This window comes from Molothrus ater, chromosome 7 (assembly GCF_012460135.2).
Source record: "Molothrus ater isolate BHLD 08-10-18 breed brown headed cowbird chromosome 7, BPBGC_Mater_1.1, whole genome shotgun sequence".
In the NCBI taxonomy this organism is placed as follows: domain Eukaryota; kingdom Metazoa; phylum Chordata; class Aves; order Passeriformes; family Icteridae; genus Molothrus; species Molothrus ater.
In genome coordinates, this window is record NC_050484.2 from 23,760,743 (window position 1) to 23,784,865 (window position 24,123).

The window sequence follows — 24,123 nt, forward strand, 5'->3', positions numbered from 1 at the left end:
AAACCAGCTGAAATTTTATATGTCCTAACAAAGGGAAGGTTCACCTGGCATTCCTCTAGCAGGGCTGGGATTTATCAACATACAGACAAGATGAATCAAGTTAATAAGATGCAGAATTCTCCAAGGGTACTTTCAGTGTATCTTAGGAAAGTACTGTTTTGAAGCAGCTGTAGCTTTACAAAGAAGAGAACTACTCCTATAGGAGACAACAATATGGGCACCCAAATAATGCCTTTTGCATTTTTGTTTTGTTTTCAGTCAACAGACAGCAACATTTCTCACCCCTTACTCAGAACAACCCACTTTGCAAGTAGGAAGATCACTCATCCTACAGACAGATTAAATACTCTGTGTTCAAGATGACAGACATTTTCAAATGCCAAAAAGCGTGTCTTCATCACCTGGCCAGCTGCTGAAGTAAGAGCAGTGATGGTAACTCTCAGCCTCAAACCCAGAGATAAAGCATTTCCTCCAGCTGCTCCAGCCACAGCACCCCTTGCTACTGCTCACACCCCAAAGACCCATCTGCAGGCACAAATGAAATGCAGCTCTCCAAACTGTACATGCAGCCTGTGGGGCATTTCCGTGACCTCACCAGCTGAAAATGGAACAATCAAACCCTTCAATGCAGGAAAGAGTACCTAATGTTACCAGGTTGATATTACAGCACAAACATTTTTCTCCTCTGCCTTGCAAGAGAGGTATTTTTGTCAGTGTCTGGTACCTGCACAGAGCCAAGCACATCACCTCCACAGCACGTTAGCTACTGGCCTCCAGGAGCTAAATGTAAGCCTTCAGTTTGCCACCTTTTCTACAGATTACAGCTGTAAAACACAGCTAACTGGGAGATGGAATGCTAAGATAGATAAAGTACCAAAAGCTTGGTACACAACTCAGAACAATTTTTTTATTTAAACAGTTCAGTCCAGAATCAGTTTCTCACAAAACAAGAGCAAAAGTCTGCCTGTGTCCCCTTCTCATCATTCATCTGTAGAAATCAGTCTTGAAGAAAACACCCACCCACCCACCCCACCTCCCTGAGAAGTCAGGGTTAATCCCTGGCAGTCAGCACAAGCTTCACCCTCCACTGATAGAAGAAGCTCCTGCCAATGGAGCAGGTCCTAATATTCAGCATGAGGCCAGAGATGAGTGTGCAGAGGCAGACATGTACCTAAAACAGGCAATGCACATTTACTGGCACACAGCTACATTACTTAGCTCAAGGTGGTAACTTCCTCTTTTCCCTCCTCTTCCCCACCTCCACAAAACATCAAGATCTGTTTGGATCTTTTTTCCTCATGGCCAAATGGAATACCCAAGAGCCAGTCTGTGAGTGATCCAAGTAATGGCCCAATTTGCCAGTGAACAAACTCCTAGAAATACAGACTTTTGGAAATGGAAAACATTGTTAAAAGCACTCTGCAGGTGCTGATGAGTTGGTTTTCTCAAGAGTTCTGCCTTGGGGACAGATAACCATTATCTGCTTTTTAAACAAAACAACTGTGGAAGCTGACATGCTGAAACACAGCAGAATGATACTTGCCCATGTCCATTCAGTCATCAGCAAAACGAGGACTGCAAATCCTGCAGGCTGCCAGGTGTGTGCTGCACATCTGTCACACTGTCAGTCTGCCTTCTCATCCTTTGAGATGAAACATCCCAGAGATACAGAACATTTCAAGTCTTTTATTTTCAAAAATTCAAAAAAATAATATGTGATTGCTTTTGGTTTTTCTTTTTTAATAAAAAAAATAACCTCTAAGCTGCTATTTTTAGCTGTCACCATTTACACTTCCTCAATACGCCGCTTTTTTTTGGGACTCACTGAACATGCCTCTGCTTCTCTGTCTTGCAAGGCACTGCCAGAGTCAAACTCACAGCCAGCATCAGCTGCCTCCAAAAACAACACATCATCAGCATCATCTCTGCTCTCAGAGAAGGTCTTCTGGAAAAGGTCATAGATTGTCTTCTGCTTTGGATCTGTCTGAGGAAACAGAACAGAACAGGATCTGCATCCACACGGTCATGTAAAACATGGTGAGCAAAATCAGAGGAGAATCCCCTTACACAGTGCACATGTGTGTACAGATCATACCTCTCATGATACACACCCACATGTATCTCATACACTACATACTCAAAGACATATGTATGACATGGATGCTAACAGGTCTCCTTGCAAATAGCAGGCTTGGAACTTCTGTGGAGAGTCCAAGCCAAGGCATGGATCCTGGGAGGAGCTGAACAATCTGGTCTGAACAGGTAGAACAGGTGTAAGGTCACCTGTGCCAATCTAGATGTACACAAGCCAAAGCCCATTCAGCCTCTCCCAGGGACCACCAATATTCTTTCAGGTCAATTACCTTAGGACAGTAATTAGTTGACTCAGCTGTTTCAGAGAAATTGGTTTCTGAAAGACCAGCTTCACCCAGCACTTTGATCTTCTCCTGAATCATTGGCCTAGGAGTGATAAACAGATATTACCGAAAGGAAAAAAATCAAGGACACTGCTTCATTTACTATGTGTAGATTAAAAAAGGATACAACTGGGAATAAAAATGGCTTTTCTACCAAACTTTGTTAGCTCCTTAACCTGTCCTGCTCTTGGTTATAATCACTGTATGCTGTCCTGAGATATCAATCAATTAAATTAGTAACAATTAGAGGATTTTGGGCTATAAACATTTGGAGAACACATACGTCCAATACAGAAAATAGTTGATTGAGGCAACAACACCAATGGTGCATTTCAAGGATAGCTCCCAATGTACAGCAGGAGGAAGAATCCATCACTGGCCCAAGAGGCTGAGAGGTCCCAGCCACACCTGCACACTGGACACTGAAAGATGCCAAGGCCACAGCACAATTAGTGCATTTACCAAACAGCCTTGCCCTCTTGTTCTTTTTCTTGTCTTTAAAAAGATGCCACTGTCCTTTTGAGAGCCATATTTCTTCCCCATTAAGCACTAATGACTGCACAGACAGCATTTCACAAATAAAGGCAGAATTACTGTCGTTAACTTTCCATGAAATTTGGGTGATGCATCAGTTTCCAGATCCTTGCATTGTAGGGTTGTAATTACTTGCCATCATGATATTCTGGAACTGCACAAGTTCACTTAGTTCATTCATTCCTTTAAACAAGGTAATAAAGATGTAATTTTGGATTTAAATGAAGCAGCTGGTGGATAATTTCTTGTCATCATTTGCAGGTCAGCTCCCTTGCAGCACTAAAGATTCCTCAGATTCTGCCCACCCCCAAATGGTCAGATTCCCCAGTCCTAAGGACTAATGTCTGCTGCTAACTCTCACTGAAGCCAAAAAGCCTCATTCCACAACTATCCAGAGGTGGGTCAATAGCTTTTAAATCTATTTGAAGGGCTCAATGAAGTGCAAGAGGAAGGCAACAGTGCAGTCCTCCTCCACAGCTCCCTGTCCAAGCACACAGCAGCCAGACTGCTCCTCAGAACTGATCTACAATACACTGAACCATCATCTCCAGTGTCTGCTGACTTCATTTCAGTCTCGCACTTTACAGTACCCTACCACAGGAATGTTCTGGGCTGGTATCTAAGACAATTCCTCCTTACACAGAGACTCTGAAGGTTTTAGATGCATCAACTCTCCCAGAATTTCTCTTGAGAGCCCTTTCTTTGTTAGGTAACTACTTTTATTCCTCTTGCTTGTCAGCCACTCAGTCATGTCCACTGCAGCCAGGCCATGTCACCAGCTTGCAGCAGCCCTGGCACACATTGATCCTCCCCTCACAGGCCGTGGAAATCAGCACAAGCATTAACCCCTCACACCACATACGTTACAAGCAGTGGAAACACGTGTCAGGAGAATCAAAGTGTCTTTCTCACTTCTTACCATAAGTAGTCATCTGCTGTGCCTTTAGCCACCAGGTAGTGAACATTAACAGAGCTGGTCTGTCCAATTCGGTGTGCCCGATCTTCTGCTTGGATCAAAATCTTAACGTAAAAACATGACAAAAAGTGAAAACTGCAACATCTGAGAAACAGTGTAAGCACCAGAGAACAGAGGATCTCATTTCTTCTGCTTAGCAACTCTTTCTTATGTGGGTCCTGTTGCGACCTATATTCTCAAACAGAGTAAGCCAAGAAGTAATCTGGTACACCAGGTTCCCAAAAGGCACTGAACAGTTTTCCAGAGTAGAGGGTCAGCATTGATGATGGACCCTTTCAGGTGCTGGATAAGCAAACCCTTTTAAGAGCTCTGTCAAATAAAGACAGAAGCATGTTTCTCTTTTGTGCCACCTTCCTCTGCCAGCAAGCTGTGTAAGCTAGCCTCACACGTTCCAGCCCAGGCACCTGTGGTTGCAGAGCCAGCAGACCACAGAAAGAGACAAACCCTAGAGAAAGTTGCCTGCCCATTATATCTTTTAATCAGCAACATTTCTGCTCTCCAGAGAACATCCAACCCCTGTCCCCTCCAGGACACTCACCCCTGGGTTCCAGAAGAGCTCTGCAAACACCACCAGATCTGCAGCAGACAATGTCAGGCCCATGTTTGCAGCAGTGAGGGAAAGGACAGCCACAGCCTGCTTCTCTGAGAGCTGGAACTTCTGGCACAGAGCCTGCCGCTCAGCTGAGGATGTGGAGCCGTCGATGCGAATGTGCTCGACGTGCTGTGAAAGGGCAGAAGATGCTGTTCAGAGACCTGGTGTCCCCTTTCTTGCATACTCCTTCCATGTTTTAGGGGATCCCATGTCCAGTGATGCCACTGAGCAAAGTCACCAGTGCTACTGTGGGTTATAGTCTGGAACGTTATCTTAAATCATTCTTCACACTGCCCAGCGTGACCCAGGATGCTTTAGAAGCATCAAAGGAAATCTCACATGAAAAGTTAGACAAACAAGAGAAGTCAAGAGAAATGACTGGCAGGTCTATCAACTCTCCCTACAGTATATTACTTCAAAAATGTAAGAGCACCACAGAGGTAAAGGCAGGCAGAGATGATGGGCTTGGGTAGCCTCATTCTCCCTCTGAGGAAAGCCTGGAGAACAACGGCCACACAGGGTAACACAAGAATTCACAAGCTCCAGGGCAGACAGTGGAATTAAAGAACATTAAATACATAAAAGCCATTCAGCTAATGCAAAATGCATGCTGTGAGGCATTCACCCTGACAGCTCAGCTCCCTCGGTGAAGGGCACACTCAGAAGCACAGCAAGTAGAAATCATCTCTGTCACTAACTGTCCTGAACTACCTGACCAGCCATAAATCCAGGGGGCTGTTCAACAGCTTTGAAGCTGGAACAGTGATAAAGTTAAGACAAATCAGTCACTTACTTTCTTCTTCAGCTCTGCAACTACTGCATCCAGCATTATCTTGTGATGAGCAAACACCAGGAATTTATTATTCCCACTTTCCAGTAACTCCAGGATGTACTCTCTACATGAAAAAGGAAAAACACCAAAACACTATAAAATTATGTGCTGAGAGAATACAGACTTTGCTCACAACAAATTTTGAAGCTACTGCCCATCTATACACAAACACCAGGAAACAGGCTAGCATAAAAATCTGCAGTAAAGTGCAAGCAGCAAGTCAAGTCTTCTATAGATTAAAATACAGAAAGGAAAACTCCCTCAGTTTTTCTTCACCACAGGCAGACATCTGCCTACATTATACTTGGGTGTCAAAGAGAATCAGTTTATTATATCCTACTTGGAACATGACATCCCAAGTCAATCGACTGAAGATCATCTATACTTAATTACAATCTCACTCACCCATCTCTATTTCTAACTTCTGCACAATCACAATATACTAAAGTAATCTGTATGCAGTTTAACTTCCTAGGTTTACTTGGGATTGTTTTTATATCAGAAGAAAACACCTCTAAACATACTGATCAGAAAAAAGTACCTTTTCTTGCAAGGGTTCCCACTGACAATTTACTCCAGCTTAAATATCTAAATTTGTCAGCTATTTCTAGGAGTTATCCACATGTATACAGGCTAGTGGCCAATGAGAGGCAACAAGGCTCCTTTTAAGCAACTTAAATGAAAACATCTAGATTTTCCCATGGACTAGTAGCACAGCTACAGAACCCACTTCTATGTAGTAACTTGTATTACAGTCAGGTCAACTGGAGCCTGAGAACACCTATAAGCCCATACAGATGATGTATTTTTTTCTTTGGAACAGCAAAGTTGTTGAGAAGATCAGGAATACCAAGACCTTTGCTAAAGTCAACACATCTAGGTCAGCTGCAGCTGTCACAAAAGACCAAGAAGGATTTCCAGCACTGTATTAAGATGGCAGACAACTTTGCAGAGTTCATAATATTCAGATCCCCATTACATGACAGTGTTATTTTAACAAAGAAATCTGGGAGAGAAGTGGGACTGCTGTATTTTAAAACAAATATCAAAGCAAACATTCAGAGTAGTAAACAGATGCCAACCAACACATCACAATTATTTTGTATTTCATTCCCACTTTCTATTTAACAAATGGTAAGTCATTTCAGTGGAAGCAATGGAAGATAAGTCATTAAGGCTAAGACATGGGAAGTGCTGATGATCATAGGACAGTATCTTTAGTTAGATGCAGCTTCTAGTAACTGATATTTTATATGCTACTAAACTCTAGGAAAAAATGGACTACTTCCTACTAGAGAGTCAAATAAACAGCACTTTATGGTTTTATATTCAGTTCACACTTGTAACTATAATAAAACCACGAAAGTCTTGTATCTGTTCACTAACAAAAGGAAGAAACTCTTTTATAGAAATGAATGCTGGGACTATGAAGTGTAATTCTGTGCCAAACAAGCAAATTTTGCAGCAAGGTCTGTGACTGTGAAATCACACAGTGCACATCAGTTGGTCCTTACATTCAGAGAGTTGTGGAAAGTAAATAATTTTCATATTATTACCATATTACTTATTAGAAAGTTATGCTATGACCTAAAGCAACTCCTTTGCAGTCCCAGCAAAAAGGCTAAGGATGAAAGGGCACAGAGAGAAATTACTTCTAGGGAAGAGAGAGTTAAAAGCACACCTGTGGTACAAAAATTTTACTACAGAGTTCCCATGTGAGCCCTGTGGAAGAGCCAAGAACTTCAGTAGGAGCTGTGAGATTCCTAAAGCACACTACAACCAAAGCTAAGCCCATCTCATAGGTTCTTTGGTTCAGGATTCTTGCTGCAGCAGAACTGCAGCATTTGTTTTCTCAAATTCTGTTGATGCTTTTAGTTTCATTATTTCCCTGCTCCTTAAACTGAAAAAGGGTCCAGACCAGGGAATTTGATCCAAGTCCCCAACACAAAGTCATTTTAAATGGTTCAAATGACAGGTTAGATTTGTATCTGGAATGAAATTAGAAGACTTATTCAGCCAAAGAATCCCAAGAGAAGAAAATGTTTAGTGCATTGTAATTACAATCAAGTTTTTCTAGGCTGACTTGAGGCTATGCTTCATGTCCCTGCACTGTTATCTCTCAGGCACTGTCTCCCTGTTCTCAGCAGAAAAGCACATTTTACTGGGCAAGAATGAAGCAGTGACACGGAGCTTACACGACTGAGCGGATTTTGGCTTCTGCTGTTCTGCTGAAGTAGACAAGAAGAGCTTCCTTCTCCTGTTGTTTCTGTAGAAGGAAGAGATAAACAAATCTGAGTCTCAAAAATGCCTTTATGCCTTTTCTCCTTCTTGCTTACAAATCTGGTATTTCTGCAGCTGCCAATAAACACTTTGCTAGGAAAAAAAATCAGCCTAAAAAAGCACAACAATAGGGGCCTGGGGGGGAAGTCTCCTACTCACCATTAGGTACAGCAGATACTCACACAGCCCTGACACCTCCCTCCCTACCTCCCACTCAACTCCTACCAGCTGGATGACATGTGTATCACAAATGCAGTTGTAGCTGAGAAAGCGTGTCCCAACTAAAATGGCAAGGAAAAACCCCCAAGTTCTTACAGAACGGTATTAGCAACCTAGGAGCCTACAACATGCATTTTCCACCCATACAAGGAAAACAAACAAAGAAAGCAAAAATAGACCCTTCGCATTTTTGGCCACTGCTCTGTTCACAACACAAAGAGTCTGGTTTTGTAGGCTGAATGAGATTACAAGTCTAGACAGGAGAGTAAGTAGAGAGGCAGAAGATATGAAAGACAATTACTAACAAGAGGAAAAAAAAGAGGAAATAGTATTTCACACAAAGGGATAAAGTAGACCACTTAGATCAAAAGCAAATCAAGCTGAGCTAGTTTTGATTGTGCTGTACACTCATTTAAAATTGTGCCTTCACATAAAGGTGTGGCTCTGACCTTTGGAACTCGGGGTACTGCTTTTTCATGAAAAAGTTTTTTAAAATAAAAGTACCTGAAATAGCAATGGCTCATTGCGAAAATAAGTTTCTGACTTACACTTTCATATCCTTTGGCCATCTTCTTTGCTTCAGCTGCCAAGGCAGCTTTGGTCTTTGCACTAATGCCTTCAGGAGCCACCACAACCATTTTGCGTTGCTTTGCTGGAAGCTGGGAAAGCACATCTGACTTCAGACGTCGGATCATGATGGACTCTTCCAGCAAAATTTTCAGTTCAGTTAAGTTGGATGATCCAGAGTAGTCCCAACCCCATGGCATCTGGAAAAGATCAAAGCAGTTATCAGTGTCAAACCTGTAAGAGACTGCTCTGCATACAATCCAAAAGCAGAATAAATTTCCAGGGAATCTGGACAAGGCAAGAACTTGATGGTCAGCAGGAGATTTGACAAAAACAGCCAAAAGGTAGAAGTGTACAAACTAATCCACTCAACATGAAAAGGTTACTGACAAGCTTCCCTTCTTCCTATCTACAAGAGCCCAGGGAGGTGCAGGGAAGCAGACTATGCAGAAAGGTGGCAGGAATCCCTTCTCCAGCCCTGTGTCCTGATACTCACTCTCACACAGCAAGGTGTTGCTGCTCTCGACTTGCAGCTTTGAGCAGGCCAAAAGAATTCACTGCTGTTCTGTGCAGGCACATTTATCTCAGCTTTAAGCAGAGAGACACACAAAAATATTCTCTACGAGCATGAGGACAAACATCCTTAACCCAGATGCCTTCACAGAGTTGTTACACTTGTCTGACATGCTAGGTCAGAACTGCCTGTTCTCCACTGTGACCCGACTCCTGCTCTGCTTCCTGGCATGCTCTATTTCTGCCATTACTGTGTTTGGCTCAGACTCAAGCAAACCAGAAATAAACTGTGGCCCAAAAGACATTACTCCAAACATTGTCTCCTCAAAGCATCATCACTTCAAAGCTCCTCTGAACAAGCCATTCATTTACTCCTCCTTGAAGCACTCCCCTCTGAAGCTGGCCTATCCTCCAAGATCCTGTGTGCAGGCAATATACACCTGTTCAATTAATCTCAGTTCATCACTTCTCCTACCAGCAACCCCACAGCCTGTCTTTTGTTCTCTAAGAAAGAACAGTGGCATCAAAATTGGTACATTCCCCAAAAGAAGCATCTTTCAAACAACTGTCTTTCAGAGAAGAGACCAATACAGTTTTAATGCTGAAGCAAGGGAAAAAAAAAAGAAACCTTTCTGCTACAGTTTCACAAATAAGTATAGGGAATACAGCTACAGGAATACCAAAGACCAAGGTGGGGAGAGAGGTGACATCTTTCTCATAGCTCTAGTTCCAAATAATATTGGCAATGTCCAAAAATACAACCCCTGGTCTTGGAATAACAATCCAAAGTAAGCCATTACATATACCCTCCTGAAATGCATATAATGGAGATGGGAGGAGCCTCAGCAGCTCAATCAGCTACATTAATTGATAAAATAGACTTAACCTTAAATATCTATATTGATTTTGTCTTCCCCAAGAGAAAACTGCTACAACACATAAATAAATGAAAGTAAAAGAGAAAGATTCACTGCATCCTCCATCCTCTCCTAGAATGCATGAGACAAAAAATAAATCATACTAGCCATAAGGTTAGTCATGCTACTGACTGTATTAAGGGGTGGTGCTTGGATGAGAACATGCTGTGGGACAGGAAGAGGAAGAATCAAAAAGCTTATAGGCAAGTAAGACCTCTCTGGTATCCAAAAGTGAATGTTCTTACTTCAGGTTGAGATAAAACAATCTGCAATTCCTATTGCTATATTGTACTGATGTGAACCATTAACTGAACTCAGATTCTGGTACTTATGGCCATCATTAAGCTCATCTGACTTAATCTATTCCTACATAATTATGGCACCATCTGATTAGCTACAGTTGGTTCATTAAAACAGGAAACAATTCAAATCATTAATACATAGACAGTTTGAATCCTGTAGAATTAAAACTTGGGCTCTGAAAAGAGCCCAGTGGTGTAGGGCTAGAATTAATAAGCCCACCTGGATCTCAGCCAACCCCTCAAAAAACCAACATGGGTATCACTGCTCTGCTTTCCTGAAACCAAGAGTGCAACACAGATGCATCCCTCAGCTGCATGGAAAGCTAGCTCAAGTCTGCCTGGGTTTGTTAGCTTTAGGCATTCTGCATGAAAGCTGACATTACTGAGCCACAGTCTTTATGCTCCCTTTCTGCATTTCTCAGGCTCCATGGGCCCAGCAGAGCAGATGGAGAGGACCAAGGAGGACTCCCTGGTGCTGTGCCCATCCTCCAAAGCCCACTGCCCACACTGCTCAGTGCACTGGAAGGTGAGTAGGAAGGACCAACATGATTAGGCTGCTCAGCAAGGCCTGCTGTGGGGCCTGGATATCCCTTGGGCTACCTCTTTCCACTTAAAAGCCCATGTTTTCCCACTTTCCACCTCCATAACAAGCATTCACATATGCTTTGTGTCCATGTAGCCAAACTGATTTCAGAAGAGCAGCATCCTCATAAGGCAAAGCACAAGGCACACACAGAGCCAAGACACCATCTACTGTCATGTTAAAAAGCACACACAGGCAGAGTCCCCACAGCACGTTTAAGTTATATGTTGCTTATGGTGCTGGAACGATTTGCAAACAAAGAAACATTCTAGCTCCGTGCTGCACCTAGCTAGTTATAAAGAGAGAATTACTTTTGGAATTATTAAAATTTACTTTAGTATACCCTATTGTGGAAAAGAAAAGAGAGAAAAAAGAGGGACATTTATTTTGCCAAAATACACATCTGGCTTTGATCCATAATATTCCAGAACACATGCTTCCAACTGTGATTTTCTTAACAAATTGTTACAGCATCGTACATGCGTCAGTAAACTTATTACAGTGTTAGCAGAAGCTGCCAAACTCTTACAAATTCAGAGCATGTGCTCAGATAGAAATTACTTAATATTTGCCAACATCAGCCAATTTGAAAAATGAATTCACAGCATGTATTTTGGGAAACAGTCTTGGACATCTTGTAAATAACGGGTGACATTTCACTTGCTGCATTTTTAAAAGTACAGATGCTGGGAGGTTGAATTAATACTTATAAACGTCTATAACTTTTGTAATCAGAACTGCCAGATATTTGCAATTTTCTTGAAACAGAAACTAGTCAGACTTTAGTTTTAAATTGAACCAATCAGGTTTGCCAAGTTTTCTTTAATCTTATAGTACAATCAGATTTATTATTAATACCAAAACATTTTTACATAACACCCTCATCCTTACACATCTTCAAAAGCCTTACAAAGCCTTTCTGTGCAATTATACTTCCACTCATAATGCTGCCAATTTCAGGATAGAAAGCAGAATTTGAGTATTGACAGCAGAAGTACCACAACAGTTCTTCACAGAGGATGCAACTCCTAACACAGTCTCAGGTTAGAGCTACAGCAACAAATGTCAGGGATATTCCACAGTCATGAAGGAACCAACTACAATCACCTTTTAAATTTTTTGATTGCCAAGTGGATCTGTGGCAACGGATATTCAGCAGTCCCATCTTTTTCTCTAATACCATCTACATCTCTTAATTTCCAGCAGCCCCGCTTCTCCAAACAACCAAATTCCTCCTAGGTTCATGCTATCATTTACTGACATTAACTGGAACAAAATGTCCCAGGTGAGCATGGAGAAGACCAACAATGTTCATGTGTCTAGGAGAGGCAGGTCAAACATAGAAAGAAAATTGTACTAGAAATCCTGACGAGGTTTTGAAGGGAAGCTGATATAGACTGTGACCTCCATGCTGAGTTTCACTGAAGGTTGAGAAGTCATTTACACTGGACACACTATTATAACTGGATCCTGTAAAACAATTTTATTTTCTTTTATCCAAGGTCCATCTGCCTCATAATTGAAATGACAGCTACTTGTGCAGAACTTTACCCTTAACAGGGCTTATCAAACTCCAAATCTACTTAGACTCACATGCTGCAAATGAACTTTCCTTTTTACTGCAGAAAATCAAAAAGATTAAACTATATCTCTTCATTTCCCTCTAGGAACCATTCTGAAAGGAATGCTCAGGAAGGAATCTTTCAGTTTTAAAGATAATGAAGCTTACCAGAAGATGTGGCCTCTCCCTCCATATGATTCCTACCATAGATGGAGACCAGGACTGATACTCTGTGATTCTGCGTGCTAATGGCCTTTTTCTAATCAATGGCACCAGCACATGACTACCAAAGCCAATTAAGTGCTCCTCTCACTTGCACACTTGGACATACACAGAACAGCACTCCACTGGCTATGAAAGCAAGTGGGCATTCAGATCTAGGAAAAAGGGGACTCAAGAATTTTATATGAGACTGCAGTAAGAATCTTCTTGGTGGAAACTTGGTATATGTTAGCTACCCCAAACAGAAAAGAAAACAAACACAAAAGCACTACAAATAGCTGTAACTATTTTTATGGCATACACTGATGATGTTCAGCTCTCCAATAATATTTTTGAACACTGAAATGGTCATTTGGTGTTTCCTACCACTTTGCTGAACACACTGAATTAGAGCTGTAGGGAGATTTGAGTCCCTCTTTTTTGTCTATGCAACCAGCACAGAAGATCCTAGAGCCTCTCTGTACAGCAGCAACAATTCTTCTCATAGCAGTGTGTGTTCCAACACACAGAACAGACCTAGGGATAGCAAATCCAAGTACAGGTGAGTTGCCCATACCTTGGCAGCAAGGCAGACATTTACTATCATGGCTGCAAATGCTGGCTTTGTGCAAAGCCAAATTCTTGCAGTGGCTGGACTCAGTAACTCTGTGGAAACAACTGCTGAGCAGCTGGCAGAGGAGTTATTTTCAAAATATGCTGAGGATTGCATCCATTTTCTAAATTAGAAGAGGGTGGAATACAAAGATATAGTCTGTAAGTCTTCCATTTTTTACTTACCTGGAGGTATAAAATCCAAAATCCCAAGCAATGAAGTCCTTTATCAAACAGTGACTAAGACTAGGAACTAGGTTTTTTTGTTTGCTCTTTTTAATTTTTTAAAATCCATTATCCTAAATCTGCAGCTGCTTAAAGGCCCCTTAGTTACTCTGCCCCTTTTAAAAACTTGGGAGGGCAAGATCTGATAAGAATAGGCTCTTTTTACCAGTTATGGCCACATTTGTTTCGGGATTTTTTTTTCTCCATTTTTATTTCCATGGCTTTCAGGGCAATAAACACTACTGCCTTCACATCTCAGTACTCTTCATCTTCACAGGCCCATCACTGCAGCACCTACACCTCCTCAGCTTACAAACTTTCACAATATAACTTTGCAGAGAAACTTTCTCAAGGAAAGATGTAATATCGTGCAGAAAGAAGAAGGAAGAGAAAGCCTCCACATTTTGCAACAAGCCAGTGCTGTGTGCAGAGCGCCATTTGGCCCTTTCCCAGGGCAGTACCTTCCTGGCGTCGCAGTAGCGCAGCCCGAAGGAGTGGAAGAGCGGGAAGAAGCTGGGCTGCACGGCGGCGATCTGCGTGTACAGCTCCGCGGGCCGCGACATGGCCGGCGTTCCCGAGAGCAGGATCACTCTCTTGGCAGCCTGGGAAAACCAAGCAGGGCATCGTTACCATACAGCTCACAACACAGAAGAACACAGGAAGTCACCACAGTCCTGAAAATAAATCCCAGACCCTCCCGTTCAGGTACCCTAAATGGAAGAGTGCTTCACCTTCACCTATCGCTGCATGAAGACATTCATGCCCAGTACTTCAAACTTCCAGGGACACGCAGTTTCTTAATACTCATCCTCACACTCTAAGAGAAGGGTACATCCATTTTTACTACAGTACTTTCTGAATCAGCATTTACCCACTAGACACATCTTATGCCTGGCTCAGCTTTTCATTTGGCATCAGCTATCCCAGGAAAATGACACACACCCTCGCAGGTACATCCCCACCTCCAAAATAAATTCTCTCAGAATAAACCTGCCACAGCAAGCCACAAGCAGACTGTCTTTCTCACAAAAGCAGAAGAGATACAAAGAAGAAGGATTTTTTCCTTACATCTTTGTTTCATTTTTTAAAAGATTATACTAGCAAGGAGAAAAAAATGAAGCTCTCTGACGCAGGGCCAGAAGATCTGACAGCCAATGGTGAGTGTAGGCACATCTGGCTGGATACTAGAACATGAGAGAATAAATACAAATCATATAAGATTGTAAAATGTGTTGTAGAGAAGACAGGAAGAGGACAGAAAGCCTGCATCCAAAGTAGGTGCTCCCAAAAATCAGGGCAAAAATTATACTTTAAAGTAGAGTCTCCAAGATACACTTCTACCTCCATGCCACCACTATTACCTAATTCTATTATTAGATAAAAGCTATGAATTTCTACTGCTGTAAATTCACATACTGTAGTTAAATTACACGTGCCTTGCAATTTCCTACATGGTTTAATGCAGGTTCATTAAAATAACAAAGAGATTGTTGAATGACATCTGTACCAATAGCTCATTCACATTTAAATGAAAAAGAAAATTAAATTCTTTTATCATTTCACTGAGATCAACAAGTCACCCAGATCTATTCAGCTGTTTCATCCACTTACCAACCAAATCGGGTGGAAAAAGAGTTCCGGAAATTAATTCAAGACTTTATCAGCTATTTATATACAGGTTGTGATCAAGGTGGGACCTGCCTTCTCCAATAGTCCCTACTAAACAGATCAGAGGGAAATGTGATCACCACCAGGATCAGACAATTCCCAAGAACATTTAAAAAAGCAGAAGAGTTACTGAACTAAGTAAGAGAAGAGGTCAAACCTTTGAGCATGTCAGAAGGTGAGAGTTTGCACAAGACAGAGGTGCTGATGCTACTCAAAAGAGGAAGGAGTCACAGAGACCAGAGATACCAAATCCCATGAGGAAACTGATCAAGCAGAAATTAGGTCCTTTTAAAAAATAAGGTAACAGTAGAGGACAACTGAACAGAACCTAGACAATATCTGACACCTAGCAGAAACCTTTGAGGAAGAAACTGACACTACCCTGAGAAATCTGCTAAAAAGCAAGACAAGCAAGTCCCACAAGTGCAAGAAACCTCCAAATTAAACTTGTTCCTCATGGAACAACAGAAGGTAACTGCCAAAAAAAGGGAAACATGAAGGCAAAGGAAAAAGGAAACATGGGATGACAGACATCTCATGTAAGAAAACTCTGGATCAAGCTAAAGCAAGAACACACTCAAAGCAGAGAGAGACATAATAAATGCAACATAAACCCAACTGTGTTGAAAGGGTTTATGCCATTCTCAAGGCTTTTCTTCTCAGAGGGTGTTCCCTGGGAGCTGCACAAGAAGAGGCTGGAACACTAATTCCCCAGTAGTTAAAACAATTATTCAGGCTCCTTCCCGAGTCCCTAAATAGGTGTCAAAAGAGAGGATGATGAAGTTGCAGGTTATTTGAATTCTAAACTTGTCCAGCTGCTGTTTTGCTGTGTGGAACTTATTTCTGAACAGAGAGGGTATTCAACTACTGTAAGCTCTCACCAAGAGCTGTGACATGTCTTCTAATTAACTATTTAAAGCAAACTGAAAAGTAAAAAAAAAAAAATCAATAAAACAACAACAATAAAACCAACCAAACCCCAAAAAACACTAACTCTACAAGAGCTGTGAGCAACTTCAGAAATTAATTCCAGAAAATTTGATGGAACATAGGTGGTCTAACTCATTATCCCAAAGGTCCCTTTCAGTTTTAAAACCTGTGACAGATGGAGCTCAAGAAAGAACAGAAGGAAAAGAAAAACCCTAGGACGACAAATTTCCAAGTGTTGAAGGCTGACTTAAATTCTGGATGAAAGAAATGGCTTTGATTCCCATTTCTTTTTCTAGTGGCAACTCATTTTGAATAGATGCCAATAAAGATTTGCTCCTGCAGAGAAGTCTCTACTGATCACTGCTTAATTCTTGTTTCCTGCTGAACCTTCTGTGCTGCCAAGAGTGAGCACGTAGCCTCTTTCTTCAAAGGTCTGTAACAATAATATGGAACAATGCCACAGAAAGTAAGATTGCAGGGGCCAGAAAGGACTTTCTAGCAAAATCAGATCTTGTAATCAATTGATACATATTTCCACACAGATGAACTAACATTAGCTGCTCAGTTGCATTTAGGCATGAAGTTCACAGAACTGGTGGAGACCTGGTCTGAAGTTCTCATTTACTAAGTAGCCTAAGACAAATGTGGCTTTGTAGCATTACAAAATATACCAGCAAGAATTAATTCCACAGCTGTGAAAACATTTACAAAAGTCACTTCTGAAAGTCAAAGAATAATTTATGAAATTATGGCACTCACTCTAGAGGTCAAGACCCAGCAACCAACAATTGAAAGGGGAGTAGGTGAGGCAGAGGGGTTATGTGACAGCCAAAGAATTGAACACACAAAGAGCCTCATTAACATACAATGACTGTCTCTGTGTTAAATGGATTTCCCAGCAGGAGCTCTGCCATATGCTATCAGACTGACATACTTTTTAAATAAGTGTGGCTGGTTCTGGCTGTACATTTACTCGTGTCCCCAGTTTTTGCTTACTGTGTCATTTTAAACTGCTTAGCTTAAGAATAGCTTATCCTGCAAAATGAAAAATCTGAGAAGGACCATAATAAAATAATCACCTGATGAAATAGAAGATGTGGTAAAGGGGAAGAGTAGCAGCTGCTTTCATGAGTTTGTTTCTCTACTTCGGCAAGAGATCGGGCTCCGCATTTCTTAAGATGAAATTATTCCAAAAAAATATAAATACTTTTCCCTATTGTTAACTGACATCTAGACAGAATGTGTGTCAAACAGCAGTGATAAGCTATGACTGAAGCAAATTAAACTGCCTTCCTATTCCAAGAAGGAAAAAAAATTTGGAAGGTAAGAGCAGATCTGAAGATGAAGCCCTGAGGGTCCACAGCTTCTTCAGTTCCAAGATGAACCTCCTTCTCTCAGCAGGTGACAATAAGAAAGGTTTATTTATCTAATCCATACAGATTTGTAGCACCTAAAGACAGCTGCTGTTTATTTCCCAACAGAAATAGAAATTTTTGTGTTCCCTCCTCACCTTCTACCTTCAGCATGGACCTGTTTCTCTCCACTATTTTTAAGTTGCTCTATGGCAGCAAGCATAAAAGGTTTAGATTCCAGCCACACAGTGTATTTGGACTCCCATAGCAAAACCAAAGACCTTTAACCCTGTAAACATCAGGATGTGTATCAGACTATTAAATGGAACAGCAGCTCAATGGGAGGAGTCAAATTATTAATATTATCCATGTGTTGGAGAGGAGTGCTCATAGAGACCACACAGAGTATAAGAACGTGTAACGCCACTGGAATTTCTGATTAGATAGTACCTTCTATTTATCAGTTTCCAGTGCAGCTCTTCACTACTTATTGTAATGCTTAAAAAAAACCTCACCCATTTTCCATTGGGACCTTCCCTAGTTTCCATGCCTTGCAGTATTCCATGCAATTGCATGCAGCACCTTGGCTGGTGAAAATAAGTAGGATCCTTTCCACTCTGGTCCCCAAGAGATCCTACTACAGATCAGTGAAAAACTTTTGTTTTGTTTGTTTGTTCTCCATCCACATCCCTGAGGCCTTGCTGGTTTAGACTGGTAGTATGTATGCTGACTCTCTTATGTTTACGTCTCCAAGCCAGTCTAATCTTAGAAGCAGAAAACAAAATGCTTACAAGAAGTGCAACACTATTGACACTTTCTGCCTCTGAGGGAAGCAGATCCAGGGCAGAGGTGAAGGGAAAAAAACAGTATTGTCAGTATGCCTAGGAGGACTTAGTCCCAAACAGAAGACTACAGAAAACAGCAAGATGACAAGCAGGTCCTATTACCAATTGACACAGCTTTGAGTTAGGAGAAAGGACATGCCAGGCCTAACGAGGCCTTTTGGTGACTCAACTACAGCCCAACAGTATGAAGCTATTCTCACTTTGATGTGCATGGAAACAAGACACAAAGATCACTTTGAACACAGCAACCTCTGGCCCCTGAGTACGTGAGAGCTGCTGCAGCTGGGGACAAATCTCAGGCAGCTGCTGGCACAGACCTGCTGGTGTGAAAGCTGGCTGACTTTGAAAGCAGCATTTCTGCCACATGAGCAAACATCAAAGAACTGTTTTCTACTACAGCTTTCAATCCATCCTTCTCCATAATTCTGCAGGGATGCACACAGACTGTGTGCAAACTCTACCACCTCCTTTCACTGAGGCAGACAGAGCATTCTCCCCCGTGTACAAGTCTGCACACCCGCAAGTTTGTACATCCAGTGGGAGATGAAGGGAATAAGATATTTGGCCTAAACATCTTGCTGCTGCTATTTCACTCTATCTTATTGTTCATGCAATTGTAAGTTCCTCTCAAAGTTCTGTCCACTAACAGTAAATTTGTAATAACACGTCTGTATATTTACTCTAAACTAATGACAACCTGGGATAAACCATGAGGCAGTGAGCACAGCCACTGCATACATCCAGCCATTACAAAATTTCTTCCTCTGTCTCAAGCAAAACTTCTCTCAATCTCTGTCAGGGTAGCAGCTAAGTATGTCAGAAAAGATACCGAGTGGTGCACACACAAAATTTGCAGCTTTTGTTAATATTAAAAAGATGTCTAAAAATCCCCAATGGGCAAACTTAGGTGACATGTTTAATACATGGCTTTGGTTGACAATTCCATACCACACTTGCTCTGCAATACATACAAGAGAGCAGGAAAAGATGAATTATGACTGACTGGCTAAAAACACCATTTTGAAAACCTGTCAATATCAGACATAAAAACTAAAATAACACTTTAAATACAGCTTTAAATGCTGTAACAATGAGATAAAGATTTGAGAGGTGGAGATGCAGTTTGGCTATCTAACAAGACAAATTAGAAACTAATATCCAAGGTATGTCATCTTTATTATCAATGTACCAATTTAATCCAATTATTGTGCAGTTCTGTATAAACACTTGCAACAACTATGTATTTCATTTATTATTCAAATGGAGAAGTCGAAAGTGCAGATTCTATCAAGATAAAAAGAATTAATTAAGTATGGATAGAACTGAAAAACATTTTTGTCTCCAAAACATTTTAACTTAGATCTGTCCAGTGTCATTATGGACTCATAAATCTTTACAGCATGTAAGGGCCAAGGATCACATTTCTTAAGTAGGTTTCTTTTTTTTGGACCCTAAAAGTCAGTTCAAGCTTTTATACTTTAGGATATTGAGATCCTCATAGGAAATACCAGCAACTATGGCAATTTCAGATAGTTTAAAGCAGTATTATGCTAACAGTTAGAAGTGGCAATGCTCAGAAGGTAGACAAGGCATGCATTAGCTCCAGGGCCTCTGGTTACAGCACTGGCACAGCTGCACACTGTAACCTTAAGGTAGGGACTGGGGTACAGGAAGCAGTTTTCCTCTCAAGGACTTGCTTATACAGTTACACCTTTTTCTGTTCTCTTCTAAGAGCCCTACTGCTGCTCAAATCATTTTAACATAAAGAAGGCAAGATTAACAATACTATCCTCAGCAGCATGTTTAGTCACATCTCTTATTCAGTAATTTCAAGGTATCATGTAAAAGAATGAAAATACTCCCATTTCTATCCCACTGGCTACTTACTATAGGTATCACATAGTATAGATGTTAGAGTCAGTATTTAAGTGATGAAAGCTCATGATGTTTTGGGAGTTCTTTCAAATACAAAAATATTGGTGTGATGTGTTGTGCCAGGAGTGACCACAGCATCACTCACTAGGAGCTGAAGACACAGCTGCCAAAAGGGATAGTTTTAGAGCAAAATGCCTATGTTGGAAAGCAAGGAGAGAAAAATGGCTATTACAGCAAGTACTTCAGAAATTTTAGTCAGCAACCAGGCAAACAGAATTTACCTGAACATCTAACACAAAACATCTGGTACTGTATGCTCATTGCAGGTGAGATAATGCACCATGTTTCATATGAATATGAAACTCTTAATGCTTTCAGAAGACTGAAATTCAGTTTCAGAAGCATCAGCTCTCAATTCTTTAAGACCAGTGATGTGACAGCACAAAACTGTAAATTCTCAGGAAGTGCATACAGGCAATTAACCTCTGCCTAACAGCTACCATCTTTCACTCTCATATCTTGCAGCCTGCAAATAATTTTGACAAGCTGATCCTTCCAAAGCTTCAAGTAGCAAAGGATGAGGCTGTTTTTTGAGCATTTTACTCAAAATGAAGGCGAATTTGTTATTTTCCATGATTTTCAGTCATACACTCTAATTACTGTATTTCAAACTGCTCACAGAATTGGACCTCCCACTTAAGCTTCCAAGTATTAAAAGCCTGAAGTGATTTGAAAACTAAGAGAAGAGTCAGGCCTTTAAGGAGAACAACCAAGTTATTCAAGGACAACCATCTTCAGCAAGCCATTAAGAATCTTGCATATTAGAGGTGGTTGCTATAAAGCCATCACAGATCAGATCTTCTCTTTATACATAGTGCTGGTTAATTGCTGAAGAGGAACTACATCTACCTTCTTCCAATGTACAACCCCTGCAGTGTCTAGAAACTACCCCTAACTTTAATCTGTACCTGTTAGAGGCTACCAGGGTGAGTTTGATTCTTTCATCCCAGGACAACAGACAAACATTAAAATTTACATTTCTCCTGGTGTCTTGTAATTGACTACTGCCTCCCTTCTGTGGGCCACTTGTCCCACTAACCTCACATTCTGCCATTTTCCAGCAGCTCTGTACATATAACCAGAGGGAATGCTCCTAAGCCCTAGCCACACAAATACATTGGAAGCCTGCAGTAACAGTCTAGAACCCTAAAACCAGGGAAGGGCCCTAGGCAATGCCATTCTGACATGCAGCAGCAATCTGTGTACTGAGAAGTAACTGATAATGATTATTTTCATTTAACAAGCTATTTTGACACCACTATATTCTGTCTACTCTCCCTGAATACATTCAGTAAGTTCTGACATTCTATTCTCCCTGTCATGACAGAACTCATCAGCAGCACTACCACAATTATATCGAGCTTTTGAAGTTGTTTTGTTAGGTTTTACCGTCTGATATTTGTATGGAAACAAGTGGTAAAGCCAAATTTCAGTCTTGGATCTACACTATTACCCAGATTTCCCCTTAAACACCAAAAGAATTCAGCTGCTGGCTCCTAAACCTGCTAAGTGGAGCTACACTGCCCTGGGAGCCTGAGGTTAGCAATCAGAGCTTTGGCACCCAGCATACACACCTTGAGTAGAGGCATGGCAGCTTGGCAGCGTGCAGTTTTTGTGTTCTTCAGGAAATGAGATTCATCCTGAAACAAAACAAGCATGAAAGCAAAGTCAGTTCAGATCCATAGTCAAAATGCAGGTTACAGAACAAATTCCCAGTGTTCTCAGCTATCTAGCATTAGAGGCCTTTCATTCAAGATATTTCAGGCACTGGAATAGTCACATTAAATTCTAAACAAAAAGACAGGATGCAGAGTAGCAGGCTTCCTGCACTCAAACCTGCAGCTGCAATCAAATGGAACAAAATCAAACCTTGCAGGCATGAATCATAGATGAACACCAAAAAAAGTGAGCAGAGGGGGCTGGAGAGGGAAGGAGAAAGAGGAATATTATTTCCATAACTGATACTCATTTGCCCCTATGTATCTTTTAAATGCAGCAAACATAGGAGGCCTATACAGTGCCAGTTCCCTTAATAAGGGTTAATGCAAATGATAAGGAAAAAAGAAATCTAATTAAGATCCAACTGTTCTGCTGATAGGGCTCACCAGGTGGGTAATAGTCTCCTACTCCAGACATCACCCTCAAATGGGCTTCACTTCTACTGCTACAGTAAGGCAGAATTTAAGGCACAAAAGAGATGGCACCCTCCAAGGGTATATTCTCATCTTTCCATGTGTGTAGAAACAAGCATGCAAAGACAATGTAACTGCTCAGCCTCTCAGGCACAGCCTTCTCCCTCCCAAATAACAAATAAGCTACATTAATTTTCCCAGCTACCAAAAGAAGAGTGGAAGAAAAAGCAGAAAAGCTCAGCACACAGCAGGACTACTCTCATCTGTAAAAACCTACCAAGGGTCCAAATTTGAACATATAAACACACAGAAAGAACATCTGCCATTTCAGGGCTGGTTAAAAGTTCCAAGGCAGTAGCCTCGAGCCTAAAAAAATAATAATCTGCATTTCCACCTTGACAGAATGTTTAGTCAGTGTGTGTAGGAGACAAAATATAAAAATGAAAATGATCAGTTCCCCCATGAGTAGCTTGGTCTCCAAAGAACTCCATCTATTACCACATTCCCATCTGATGCTGAGAAACAGAAAGACTAATATGTTCCAATTGTCATGATCTTTGGGCAGGTGTGTGTGTGCTGAAAACCAGACTGAGAACATCAAATACTCATAGTAAGCTACAAATACACTTTTGCTCTCTATTGATCCAAGCTGGATTTGAAACACTAGATGTTTTGAATTTTTAGTAACTGAAATCCAGAAAAATGCCATTTACTGTGGCTCTATAAAAAGATAAAAACTGGAATTTGAAGTAATTTACAAAAGAAACTGTACAAATGATCAAAGAAGGCTTAATGCAGATTGTCAGTGGAACACAAGCTAAGGGAGATGTTTTTGATGCTTTACCCACATACTTGATGTTGAAAGGTTATCTGGTTTACTGGATAAACACTAACACCACCCTGAAGTCCAAGACTTAAGAAGATACAATTCCATGACTACTGTATTGACACAGCACATTAAACACTTTTCTCTCCAGCAGAGGACATGACCAAGCACAGTGGAATCAGAGAGGCACCATAACCAGTAAAAGTGAAAACAGAGCCTTAGGAATCACAAAGGAATTAAACTCTACTAGTTATTTCAAAAGGTTTCAGAGAAACCTCATGCTTGTACTCATGAAGACAGCTGTGATCACAGCCACAATTACAAGATACTTTCAGTCCTAAATAAGGCCCACTTCACACTTCTTTGCTGTAAAAAGGCTACCCCATTTGCAGCATACAATTAACTTGAAGATTTTCATGTATCACTTACAACAATAACTACTTGGAATGTGCTCTTAAGTTGCTTGTCCATCCTGCTGAGGAGATCAAAACTGATGATGTTGATCAAGCTTCCTGTTAGGTTGTCTTTCCCACTCACTATGACATTGGTGCTTCCTGGACTCAAGGATGGAAGCCATCTGTGGAATGCCTGGAGGAAGAGGAAAGAAATTAATTTTTTTCTGGTGCTTATCTTCTTTGTCAAGATCCCAAAGCACTACACAGAATATCCTCATGAATATTTAGAGCATGGACCCACCCCATCCACCATTAGACATCACTTTGGAGCACAGTAAGGGTAAGCAGCCTTCCCATGGCAACCTCCCTGGTAATGGGAAAATCAAGAACAGAACTCAGGCTACAAGGCAACATCTACTTTATATAGCAAGGAAAGCTCAAACCCTACTCCTTCTTACTGGGAAAAAAAACACCAACAAACAAAAGGAAAACAAACCAACCCCAGTAATACCCCAAAAAAACAAACAAAAATCTGATCTTTAGTGGAAATGTGCATAACTTCTTGAGAAAGGCACCTGCTATGCTCAGAGCCAGAGAATACTGTGACCACTGCTTACAGTAAAATTTAGTTTTCCCACTCAACAGGATACCTATAGCTGTGAAACACAGACTTCTAAGCAATAAACATCTATGACTATAGCAATGTTTA

At 41.1% G+C, this 24,123-nt stretch overlaps 1 protein-coding gene across 1 annotated transcript in view; it reads right to left on the reverse strand.

Moving 5' to 3' along the window:
• Positions 1-1,666: 1,666 nt before the first annotated feature.
• The window catches only part of SMARCAL1 (SWI/SNF related, matrix associated, actin dependent regulator of chromatin, subfamily a like 1), a 35,159-nt gene continuing 12,702 nt past the window's right edge, over positions 1,667-24,123 (reverse strand). Inside the window, exons 8-17 of the mRNA XM_036387229.1 lie at positions 23,449-23,607; positions 21,636-21,701; positions 13,793-13,933; positions 8,399-8,617; positions 7,547-7,617; positions 5,313-5,415; positions 4,466-4,648; positions 3,871-3,971; positions 2,364-2,460; positions 1,667-1,984 (exon numbers count right to left, since the gene is read on the reverse strand). Of these exons, the coding sequence (XP_036243122.1) occupies positions 1,787-1,984; positions 2,364-2,460; positions 3,871-3,971; positions 4,466-4,648; positions 5,313-5,415; positions 7,547-7,617; positions 8,399-8,617; positions 13,793-13,933; positions 21,636-21,701; positions 23,449-23,607 (1,338 nt within the window). The 3' untranslated portion in view covers positions 1,667-1,786. The remainder of the gene's footprint in view (positions 1,985-2,363; positions 2,461-3,870; positions 3,972-4,465; positions 4,649-5,312; positions 5,416-7,546; positions 7,618-8,398; positions 8,618-13,792; positions 13,934-21,635; positions 21,702-23,448; positions 23,608-24,123) is intronic.